The sequence below is a fragment of the Trematomus bernacchii genome, unplaced genomic scaffold (genome assembly GCF_902827165.1).
Source record: "Trematomus bernacchii unplaced genomic scaffold, fTreBer1.1, whole genome shotgun sequence".
NCBI classification, from domain to species: Eukaryota; Metazoa; Chordata; class Actinopteri; order Perciformes; family Nototheniidae; genus Trematomus; species Trematomus bernacchii.
Genome location: NW_022987648.1, coordinates 13,367,840 through 13,379,511, shown reverse-complemented (window position 1 = coordinate 13,379,511; position 11,672 = coordinate 13,367,840). Strand labels below are relative to the sequence as shown.

General features: G+C 43.2%; 1 protein-coding gene and 1 pseudogene across 1 annotated transcript; one reads left to right on the top strand and one right to left on the bottom strand.

Annotated features, from left to right (window-relative positions):
- The first annotated feature begins 982 nt into the window (after positions 1-982).
- LOC117485712 (UDP-glucuronosyltransferase-like) lies at positions 983-5,151 on the top strand. The gene is made up of 5 exons (XM_034134373.1): positions 983-1,843; positions 3,326-3,457; positions 3,749-3,836; positions 3,923-4,142; positions 4,594-5,151. The coding sequence occupies exons 1-5, from the start codon at positions 983-985 to the stop codon at positions 4,874-4,876; spliced, it is 1,584 nt and encodes a 527-aa protein (XP_033990264.1). The 3' UTR covers positions 4,877-5,151.
- A 2,244-nt stretch (positions 5,152-7,395) lies between these two features.
- Positions 7,396-9,282, bottom strand: LOC117485887 (annotated as a pseudogene).
- Between the last annotated feature and the right edge of the window lie 2,390 nt (positions 9,283-11,672).

Sequence of the window (11,672 nt, the reverse complement as noted above, 5' to 3'; positions counted from 1 at the left end):
CGACAGCACAATCCAGGATAAGATAATCTGGTGGGTTGTTTGTCTGATACATCAATGAAAATCATGTTACTTACTCCTTCAAGTCTTCTAATAATTATTGTTTTTTAAAATGATTTGAATAAGCTAATAACTCGATCAACCAGTGCTACTCTTATAAACTGCTTCCTAAAGCAAAGCAAGTTGTAACCTTGGGTAGAATTCCTAGAATCTGAAGAGGAAGGCGTTGGTTTCCTATTTCACCTGGCTTTGCACGCCATCTGTCTTTTTTACAATGGCTGTAGGTACACATGTGCGTGTGAATAGAGAGAGTGAAAAAAAAAGGGAATATGCAACAGCCTGTTTAGCACGCATGTGTATTTTCTTTTCGGGGGGAGGAGAGAAGGAGCAGCCTAAGTAAACAGAGGACTTTGCACCAATCAGCAGGCAAACATGCAAAGCCACCGTGACTTGCAAGTCTTGATGACCGTTAAAATCCAGAACAACCAAAACCTACAATTAGCATATGCATAATATAATGAATAATCTATGTTGCACTACTGCTATCTTAAAAGACGCTAAAGACATGACATACTTCACTGGAAAAACATACCGTTTTTTATAATGATTAAACTGCAATACTTCACATACTACAGTATCAAAACTGAAAAGGAATGTGCAGTATAAAAGAGGAAAGTTGCAAAATGTCACTTGTAAGTCTGTTGCACACACCAGGAAAGGAAAGACGTGATCATAAGTAAAGTCCCATAAGAGAATGATTAAATGGATACAAAATGTTCTCCACATATTCCACTGGGAATCTCATCTTGCTCTGTCTTCCTGTGGTTATGCAATACTCTTCCTGCAAAATCACCCTGAACTTCCTGCGGAATTTTAAACACACACATACAAAGTCACTCCCACTTGCACACACATAAAGCTGCCTCCTAAACACAGCTACCACTAGCTCTTGGACAGAGCCATTTTGCACTAGAGAGAAGAAGCAATGAGCCGCGGGGTGTGGTTTCCTGCACTTGGGCTGCTGGCCTGGCTGTGCTGCCTCAGTCTGGGGCCCGTGGAGGGGGGGAAGGTGCTGGTTGTGCCTGTGGATGGGAGCCACTGGCTCAGCATGAAAATACTGGTGAAGGAGCTCAGCGAGAGGGGACATGAAATCTTGGCCCTGGTGCCAGAAACCAGTCTGTTGATCCATGGCTCAGAGAGCTTCAAGACAGAGGTCTACCCTGTCCCCTTTACCCAAGAAGAACTGGACGGAAATTTCAAAGAGCTGAAGGATGGAGTGTTCCTCAAGCCGCCGAAAGTCACAGATTTGTTTATCAACTTGCAGCGTTTGGTAAACTTCACAACAGTTCAGGTGACAGCCTGCGAGAGTTTGCTGAACAACCAGCCTCTAATGGGTCGACTGAGGGAAGGGGGCTTCGATGTTTTGCTAACAGACCCCTTCCTTCCCTGCGGCTCTGTCCTGGCTCATATCTTTAACATCCCAGCAGTTTATTTCCTGCGGGGACTTCCATGTGAGATGGATCTAAAAGCTAACCAGGTCCCCTCTCCTCGTTCTTACATTCCTGTGGCTTTCTCTGGTAACACGGACATCATGACATTCCCACAGAGAGTCAAAAACATGCTGATGTCTTTTCTGGAGTCCTACATGTGCAGAACTATCTATGCACACTTTGACGATCTGGCCCGCAAGTACATAGGAGACGACATGACCTACAGTAAACTTCTCAGTAATGGTGCAATCTGGCTTCTCAGATACGACTTTACTTTTGAGTGGCCCAGACCGCTCTTGCCGAACATGGTTTTTATTGGCGGTATCAATTGTGGAAAGAAGTCTCCTCTGCCTGCGGTGAGTATTCAAATAATGTATCTCCGTGGAAACAAGCAACCGTTACATCTGGAATCACTCCAGGCAAATTGCATACTGGTGTTGAGTCAGACTGAAGCAAAGCCCTTTAAAGTTGATGTAATGAAGTCTATACCATAAACCAGGAAAAAACATGGCAATAGTTTTATATATAAACAATTAATGAAAAGACAATGTAAAATATCAAAGGGGTCACTCATAGTGAAGAACCTATAGACAATGATTACTAAAGTGCTCTGTGCCTACCTAATCTGCAAATGGATAACTTTGTGCCATGTTAGCCAAAATAAGTAACTCAGGAAGCATTTTTGATTAGAGAATTGATTACGCTTTAAATCTTAGTTGGATATCTGTGTCAATGACTTAAAGAAATAATATTTTACTTTCTTATCTTGCAGTTTGGCTTAACCATTAAGTAACCTTTGTGACTCAAATTTTTGGAGTCACAAAGTGTTTCAAGTGTCTCAAGTGTTAAATATCCTCTTCAGGATATTTAACACTTGAGTAAAGACATGCACTAAGTATTACAAAAAACATAGATTTCGGGGACTTGCAAAATATTTCAAAACTATAATAGATTGCCTGTAGTACAAGACAGTACTTTGACCTTTGATGGGAATCTGGAGATAAATATGTTCCAGCAGCAAAACACAAGTACTTAAATGATTGCTAAGATTGTTGTGTCTGTTAATCAGGATTAACTAACAATGCACTCACAGCATTGTGAAATAACAGGTTTTTCTGCAGTGTGTGAGATTTGAACAAGCGGATTTGTTGAATATGGCCAGTTTAATCTCTGAAAAGAAGTAAGGGGCCCTGTTGTGTTAACAGTAATCAAATGCTCTACTGGGGCAAAGGGTTTGTTGACATAGGACATTGTTTTCTATTGCTGAATGTTGATCAAATTAATTCCTTTCAATATATCAGTAAATGGGGCGAAGCCTGCGAGCTAGTTCAGGCAGTCAACTCGAGCACCAATCATACATTAACACGTGACGCACCTCGTCCCTCTTACAACCAAACCAACACATTCTCCTAAACATGCCGCTCTATTTAAGCCAGGTCTTCCTGCCTCTGCCCCGCTATGCTGCTGCTGCCACTGCTGTGTTCACTTGCTATTGCTGCGTTCATGTTCCTGCTGCTGTGTTTCATGTTGCTGCTGCTCGCCTGCCCCACCACCACCCCAGCTCCACCCCAGCTTCCACCTGTAGGCTCGGGGGATAGTTATCTAATCATCACTCAATGTTCTTTGTAAATCTGTGGAGTGATGAGGCCCGAGCCTAGACGCCAAACTCAAACTATATGCTGCTTATAATAAACATATTAAGAAACACGTGAGTTTTAATGACTGCACTCAACAATAAAAAGCTGCTGAACTTTGGTCATTGTCCATTTGACCATCCGTGCACCCTACCCTGTTTTATCTTTCAAACTAATTGTTGTGTCTTTTTAACCTTCCTACAGGACTTGCAGGAGTTCGTGGATGGATCAGGAGATGACGGATTTATCGTCTTCACCCTGGGATCAATGGTGGCCAATATGCCAATGGAGAAGGCAAAACAGTTTGTTGATGCATTCAGGCAAATTCCTCAAAGGGTAAAAAAAACAGATAAATCACTTTATTAAGATGAAATGCAATCAGTGTATGCAAAAACAACTACTTTTCTTAGACTGCTATTTAAATAAGACACACATCTCTAATCACTGCTTGAATTTACATTTAAGGCGGAGATTTTCACACTATATGCTCAAGCCCTTATCAGTTTGACGCATAGCACTTTGTTCCTTGCCTTGCATTGTTGTTAACATGGCAAACTTTACTGCATTACGTGAACAATTTGCATGTGTTAACATTCTTTAAATTAAGAGTTATTGTTTGTATTTCAGGTTGTGTGGAGATACACTGGAGACCTACCTAAAGATTTACCAAAGAACGTGAGACTCATGAAGTGGTTACCTCAGAATGATCTCCTAGGTGTGTTTTAATCCAAGATTTGCTACCAATCAAATAGTTTTGTGGTGGCCTAGAGACCTTTAAGTGTGTTTTTTTCTGCTTCTCAGCCCATCCCAAAGTGAGAGCCTTCATCACACATGGAGGTACCCACGGTATCTATGAGGGTATCTGCCATGCTGTACCCATGTTGATGTTTCCACTGTTTGGGGACCAGGGGGACAACGTGCACCGCATGGTGGCCCGCGGTGTCGCAGTTAAACTTGGAATTTACGATGTGACGACTGAAAGCCTATTAGCTGGACTAAATACAATCATCCATGACAAAAGGTAAGTGTCAAATTAAACTTTATTGAATAATAAATTCACTATTGAGTGCTGTGCACCTGCACCAGATATACAAAGGATATATCCATTAAACTAAAACTATAAAAACACTACTAGATGACTAAAACTCCACAGGAAAACTTTTATTATGAGTAAGTCAAACACATGCGTGGGCTCTCATACATTGAAAACAAATGAAAATGTATTGAAATGTATAACTTTTTCTTGCAGAACTACCATTGCAAATGCAGCTTCAGAAATACCTCTTTAAAATAATGACTCTTGTTTATCTGCAATATCTTTGGCATTTGCATCTTGTTTTATAGATTTACATTGCAAACAGGGTCAAGTAGTTTGTGAAGATATATGATTGGACTTCTGATAAAACTGAGATTATCATATTAGCTTGTTTTAAAAAAAAAAAACATTACTTCCCCCCCCCCCCCCCCCCCAGTTACAAGGAGAACATAGTGAGGCTGTCTGAGATTCATCTGGACCGTCCTGTCCCGCCTCTGGACCTGGCTGTTTTCTGGACTGAGTTTGTCATTAGGCACAAAGGAGCCGAACACCTCCGGGTCGCTGCACACGACTTAAACTGGATTCAGTACCATAGCCTGGATGTCATCGGCATTTTAATCTTAATTATAATCACTTTTCTGTGGATGACACTGAAAGGCTGTTTATTCTGCACCCGCAAGTGTTGCGGAAGGGGGACTCCAAAGAAAAAGAAAGAGTAGTGTTTATAACAGTCACTACGTTTTATAAGCTCTGTAATGAAGTCGATAACGTATGTTGAAACACTGCAATGATTTTTATACTGGTGTGTGTGAGTGTGTATTGGTGTGTGTGTGTGTGTGTGTATAATATGTCTGTTTGCTTAAAATAAAATCTGTTCAAGTGCCATTACTACGTTGTCTGTAATGCATGTGAAACATGCTACTTGCTGTGATTGATTGAAGCCAAGATCTGAAAAGCCAACCTAAGAACAAATAAAAACATTTTTTTAAACTTGTATGAATTTATTTGTGCCAAACTACAAAATACATTGTTGTACCTTATTTAGAAACCTATTAAATTCAGGTTTCTCCACAGGACTCCTTTTTGTGCAGTACTGTTGTTTTAAGGAAAATTAATTGTACTTCCTTTAATTGAGTTGACTGTAATCATTTGCGGAGAGTAGCATATAGTTGTATTCTTATCAGATTCTTATACTGTTTAGCTGAGTTAGTGCAAGTTGGCAAGCTAACAACAAGTGCAGTATAATTGACTTTTGAAGTATAATTCAACAGCATACTTTCCTTTCTCTTCAACCTTTTCTTCTCCATTTCAGCACCTTGTGTAACTATACGAGCTAGGCATACAATACATTGTAATGACTGCAAGCAAGCATTCATTTTCAGGAATGCAGAAGCTGTTATTAGGAAACATATGGCTGTTGGCTCTTGTTTACAAAGCGATACTAGCGTTTGAACTTGTAACCTTTCAGTCAGAGCTTCAGGCAGCGGTTATCACCTGAGGCATCACGTAACAGTCAATTACTAGTACTGACTCCACCTTCGTGAATCTAACAACAAAAGAGCTGGTTAAGACATTTCGGTAACCACAACCCTAACGTGAGCACAATATTCAGCTCAGTCCACAAATGCAAAAAGAGTGTCATCTCTTATTATACCTGGATTGGGTTGGATTTGATTAAATGAAGGCTCCATTGGAGTAATTGGTGTTGGTGCTGATCTCCCCTCAAAAGTACTACACCATGCAGATACAGAAAGAAATGTACACTAAAATGTGTATTGTCATTTCAGGAAAGAACACTTCTGAGTGGAAGTCAACTTTGGTATTAATAGCACTAGTGGAGCAAAATGTGTCAACTTTTAGAGTCTAATTTTAAAATAGTGTATGTCCTGAATATTGAGGTAGAACAAAGGACCTTGTGTCATTTTTGGTGAATTACCCATACCGTACATACAATATTTGCCTTCTAATTGTTTAATCGAAAGCAAACTGCATACCACACCTTTCACTATTGTCACTTTCAGTTTTAACATCTTTGGTGCTTATTTTTTACTGTTGAAAAAGAGCTTAGGACAAAAAGAGAGCTCAAAGGGCTGCCATAGTCTATTGCGGTATAACCACCTTTAAGTGGCTGCATATTTTGTTGTGCAGCGTATCCTCTCTGCAAAGCATGCAGAAGTTAGGGTCATGGTTGTGCAAACCACATCGGTCTAGTATTGGCATGTCTTCCAATTATTAGGGAAGCTGTTTATAAGTGTAAACTTCTGCAAATAATTTACATTATAAAGACTGCACAGATGGCAACTGAAAAGACTGTATTCAGTTTGTAAGTTGCTGTATAGCAAGCTAGATTTTCTCACCTCGGTAAACATTTGTATAAAGAACATTTTCCCTTTTCATAATTTCACTGAGCTCCATTTACTACAATACTACAATATACCAAGTGTAATTTATTTGGCATTCAAATATGATTTTCAGCTCAATGACTTACAGCAAAACCAAATTCAGTTGTACAACATATCCTGTTGTTTTCCACATATTAAAATCTGATGGAACGTGGACTGACTGCCTTAGCTGCCTGCCTGCTCTCATCAGTGGTCCAATTTAACACTTTATGTGTGTACAGTGTATATTGTTGTAACACAAATCTTCAAATCTAATCAGGGTAATTTGATAGGGCCACTTGCCTTATAACCCCACAAATCTGTTTTCCGTGGCAGTGACGAAAGTGTAATATTTTATTCTGGTCCAAAATGACATAATACTGGAAACATTAAAGCCTGCTGCAGCTCCACCTATTCAAATAACTTGTGGGAGGGCATTGACTGTAACTTCCCTTCCATAAATAAAAACAGCAAGATGTCTAGGTTAAAAGAGTTTTTTGTCACCTGTTTAATAACACGTCCTACACCATGCCAGTTTCAAAGTATCAAATGACATGCCTATCAAGGGATGATCAAACAACATTCTTTCTTGATTTGATTTTCTACACAAGATCAAGTGTGTAGCCAAGTGTTTCATTTTTTGTTGATAAAAGGTTCAACAATTAAAATAAATGTTATTTGCTTTTAATCTACCCCAAGAAATCCTACCAATGTCCAGCAATCCACAATATTTCAGATAATGTATCTTTGCAAATATGCAGCTAGCAGAATAATATTTTTTATTTATAGCAACTCATAACACTGGAATTACTAATTGTTCTTGAGCTTTAGCATGTAATTCTAACATAGGGTTAGGGTTAGGAGCACAGTGGGCATGTTGGTGACTCTTCCATGCCCCATGTGTGAAGGTTCGATGGGCTTGGGAACACATCGTACACTGCCTGAACACGAAACCTGATGCGATGTGGCTCTGCTTTCCAAAGCTCAGCCCATGTTTCTTTTCTCTCAATCGCATTCTCCAATCTTTTCCATGCTCCCTTTCATTTCATCCCCACCGCCTTGCAGGTTCTGGTCTCCTCCACTGCTGCTCGCACTTCCTCCTGAACCAGTGTGACCACTCCCACCAGTCTCCTGTGGTGCAGTCTTGCCTCTACTTCCTGAACAGCTTCCTCTGCCCTCCATTTCCTGCCCGTCTTCACTTGCTGTAGGTGCCAGCTCCTGCCACTTTAGGATCCCTTGAGTCCCTGTACTGCAATACCTCCGTGGCTCGTGTGACCTTGAATTCTTCCTCCAAGGATTTGAAGGGCAGTTGCAGTTTGTTGTTGCGCCCATAGAGAGCTAGGCTGCTCAGACTCTTGGGCAGCCCAAGCCATTTCCTTCGATGGTTGCTGATCCTCCTCTCTAAGGTTTCGACAATTGAGATTGGAACTGCATAGTCGGCCATCCAACTCAGTGCAGGTCGACTGGATAGATATTTTGTCCCTCAGAGAGCTGTCAAAAACCTTGCCTAAGCTTTTGACTGGCTTCTCTGTGATGTGTGGGATGACTGTGCCTTCAATGTTAAACCAGAACTTGTCTTCTTCCTTGCCTATCCTCAGCACCGTGGACCGTGATTTGGCTGGTTTAAATCGCATCTGGTCCCACTTCATCAGTCTTTCGAGCCCCTGCAGAATCCATCGGCAGCCTCGGACTGATTCAGTGGTGACTGTGATGTCATGTGATGGCATCCCCGATATGCCACCCTTCTGGACTGATGTGTCGATGTAGGTGTTCTTGGCCAGGTACGCACAGAGCCGGTTGGAAAGCTGAAGAATATCTTTGCCTCGACACACAAACAGGGAGATGATGCGGAACTGGTCTATCTGGGTGGGGTTATCATCCTTTGGGATCCATACTCCTTCCGCCACTCTCCACTGAACTGGTATCTTCCCCCTTCTTCAGAAAAGTCGCAAGAACTTCCACAGACGCAGCAAGAGTTTTGGACAGTTCTTATACACTTTGTAAGAAGTGCTGTTTGGTCCTGGAGCAGAGCTTGCCCTTGCTTTTGGAACAACCTCTGTGACTTACATAAGATGCATCTCTGACAAACTGAACTGCACCTTCGGGTTCAGGAGGATCTACTGTATGAGGATGTTTCATTCTCCCAGCTCCTGCTCTCTCTCGGGGTCGCTGTATGTCTGCTTAAGATGTTTGTCTATTTCTTCTTGCTTGCATGCCGGTTTTCCACTTCGCTTCTGTCCCAGCAACTCCTTGGTGAAATTTAAGGGGTTGGCAACAAAGACAGCATGTTTTTGGGCCCTTTTTTGTCGTCGCCTAAGATGCCACTCAGCCCGACGGAGGACCTGAATCTTCTTTCAGAGGATGAACGTCAGCTGAGCCAAGCCGATGCGCACCTCTTCTCCCACCTCGCAGGTCACCCTTGAAAAAGAGGTCAATGATCTCAATGGGATACAACCTGAATAAATAAAGGTTTGAAATGAAATGACCTCCTTGAACTGGGACTTCAGTGAATTAAACTCCTTCCTGATTTTCTGGATCCTTACAGCTCGTTGGTTCTTTATGTAAGGTGTTCGAGGGCCCTTTTCCTCATCTCCGAAACGTTCCACTGCGATGCTGACAATGATTGCTGTCATGGCTTTCAGCTTTTGATCTGCCACTCCCTTCCCTGTTGCCTCCAGAATCTGGTCAACATCATTAATAAACTCCTTCCACCGTGAGGTTATGTTTGATGCCGGCCATTTGATCCGTCGCCTCTCAGACTTTGTGCTCAAGGGATTAGTGGACAACACTTGGAGGTTCTGAGTACCGTGGGGTGACTTCGGGCCTGGCTCCTCTTGCGTCTCACCAGGTTGGACACCTGTGCGTTGTGCTGCTGTATTAATAATAATACATTCGATTTGTAAAGCACCTTTCATTGCTAACAGCAATCCCAAGGTGCTACAGGAGGCATAATAAAAACAAACAAAAGAAACAAAAGTTTAATCAAAAGCTTTTTTTAAAAGAAAGGTTTTTAGGCCTTTCTTGAAGGTGTCAGTGGTCTGTGGAGTTCTCAGGTGGTCTGGGAGGGAATTCCACAGGTGAGGAGCAGCTGCACAGAAAGCTCGATCCCTCATTGTGCAGAGTTTGGTCCTCGGGGGGCGAAGCCGATGGTTGGTTGTGGAGCGGAGGTTGCGTGTGGAGGTTTGTGATGTGAGAAGTTCCTTCAGGTATGGAGGAGCGTTCCCGTGGATGCATTGATGGGTCAGTAGTGCGATCTTGTATTCGATCCTGAATGAGACAGGAAGCCAGTGGAAGGAATGAAGAACGGGTGTGATGTGGTTGTATTTTCTCACCCTCATCAGGATCCTAGCGGCACTGTTCTGTACATATTGGAGCTTCTGAAGGCTCCCGCTAGGAGTCCCGATGAGGAGAGCGTTGCAGTAATCGAGCCTTGAGGAGACGAAGGCATGGACCAGTTGTTCAGCATCTGACAGGGAGAGTGTGGGACGGAGTTTTGCAATGTTCCTGAGGTGGTAGAAGGAGGTTTTACACAGGTGTTTGATGTGGATGTCAAAGATCAGATGTCTGTCAAATCTTACACCGAGGTTGGTAACTGCTGTAGAGAGGGGTATGTTTTGGCCAGAAAAGGTCATGTGGGTTATGGGGGATGACTGGACCTAGTTTGGTGTGCCAACTAAAATAGCTTCTGTTTTGGAGCTATTAAGCTGCAAGAAGTTTTGTTGCATCCAAGCTTTTATCTCCTCAATGCAGGTGTTAAGGGATGTTGATGGGAACAGTGATGATGATGGTGACAGTGAGGAAGCATGTGGGATAGGGTCTGTCTTTATATATAGCTGCGTGTCATCAGCGTAGCAATGGAATGATATTCCATGCTTGCTGATGACACGGCCAAGGGGCAGAGTGTACAGGGTGAACAGAGTGGGCCCAAGGACCGACCCTTGAGGGACACCACAGGTGACAGGGTGTGTCTGGGACCTCGCACCTCCCAAGAAGACGTACTCTGTTCTTCCAGACAGGTAGGACAGGAACCAGCTCAGGGCGGAGTCAGAGAGTCCGATGGTGTGTTTGAGGCGCTGAAGGAGGATGTTATGGTCGACAGTGTCGAATGCTGCAGTTAGATCCAGGAGGATGAGGAGAGATGGGGATCCAGTGTCAGCCGCCATCAACAGGTCGTTTGTGACCCTGACCAGAGCTGTTTCAGTGTTGTGGGCGGAACGGAAACCGGACTGGAATTTTTCAAAGAAGCCGTTTAGTTGTAGATGGTCCTGAAGCTGGGCGGCAACTACTTTTTCCAGCACCTTGGCTAGAAATGGGAGGTTGGAGATGGGCCTGTAGTTGGCGAGGACATCTGGGTCTAGGGTGGGTTTTTTGAGAAGGGGTCTGATGACGGCAGTTTTAAGAGCCGATGGAACTTGACCAGCCTTGAGGGAGCTGTTGATGACGTCCGTGATCATGGGACTTATAGCCGAGATGTTCGATTTGACAAGGGCTGTGGGTAGAGGGTCTAGTGTGCAGGTGGAGGGTTTCATCTTGCAGATGATGTCCTCAACCTCTTGCTGAGAGATCTCCGTGAAGCAGCAGAGCGGTTGGAAAATCCCATGCTGTGGGTTAACAGTAGGGACAGACACAGCGCAAGGGGTGGAGAGAAGAGAGCGAATAGTGGCAACTTTTGTCCTGAAGAAAGTAACAAAGTTATTGCACTGCTCTTCTGTAGTGTCGATGTGTGAGGGAGTCTTGAGGAGATGATCAACAGTAGAGAACAGTGAGTCCAGATCGTGCGAGACGCCGCTCGAGTACACGCCCAGCTGCCTTCATGCTACGTAACTCTGAAGTGAACCAAGGGGCTGAGCGGGAGAAGCTGACTGTTCGTGATTTCAGTGGGGCGTGGAGATCCAGGACAGTACTCAGGGTTTTGTTGTAGTATTCCACTGATTCACTGACTGTAGTGAAGTTTGCAGAGGGGGGGATTTGCTGCAGGTCCAAAGTCAGGATGTCTGTGTCGATGTGTTTCAGATTTCTGAAATAGATTTGACGTTTGGGCTTGATGTGGTGAGACAATTTGAACTCCATTAGGCGCTTTCACACCGCAGTACTTTTCCCACAAAGGTTCATCAGAACTTAGTTCATCAGAACT

Coding starts and splice junctions, on each gene's coding strand:
- LOC117485712 (XM_034134373.1), top strand. CDS start 983: ATGAGCCGCGGGGTGTGGTTTCCTGCACTTGGGCTGCTGGCCTGGCTG. Junction 1,844..3,325: donor AGAAGTCTCCTCTGCCTGCG/GTGAGTATTCAA, acceptor ACCTTCCTACAG/GACTTGCAGGAGTTCGTGGA. Junction 4,143..4,593: donor ACAATCATCCATGACAAAAG/GTAAGTGTCAAA, acceptor CCCCCCCCCCAG/TTACAAGGAGAACATAGTGA.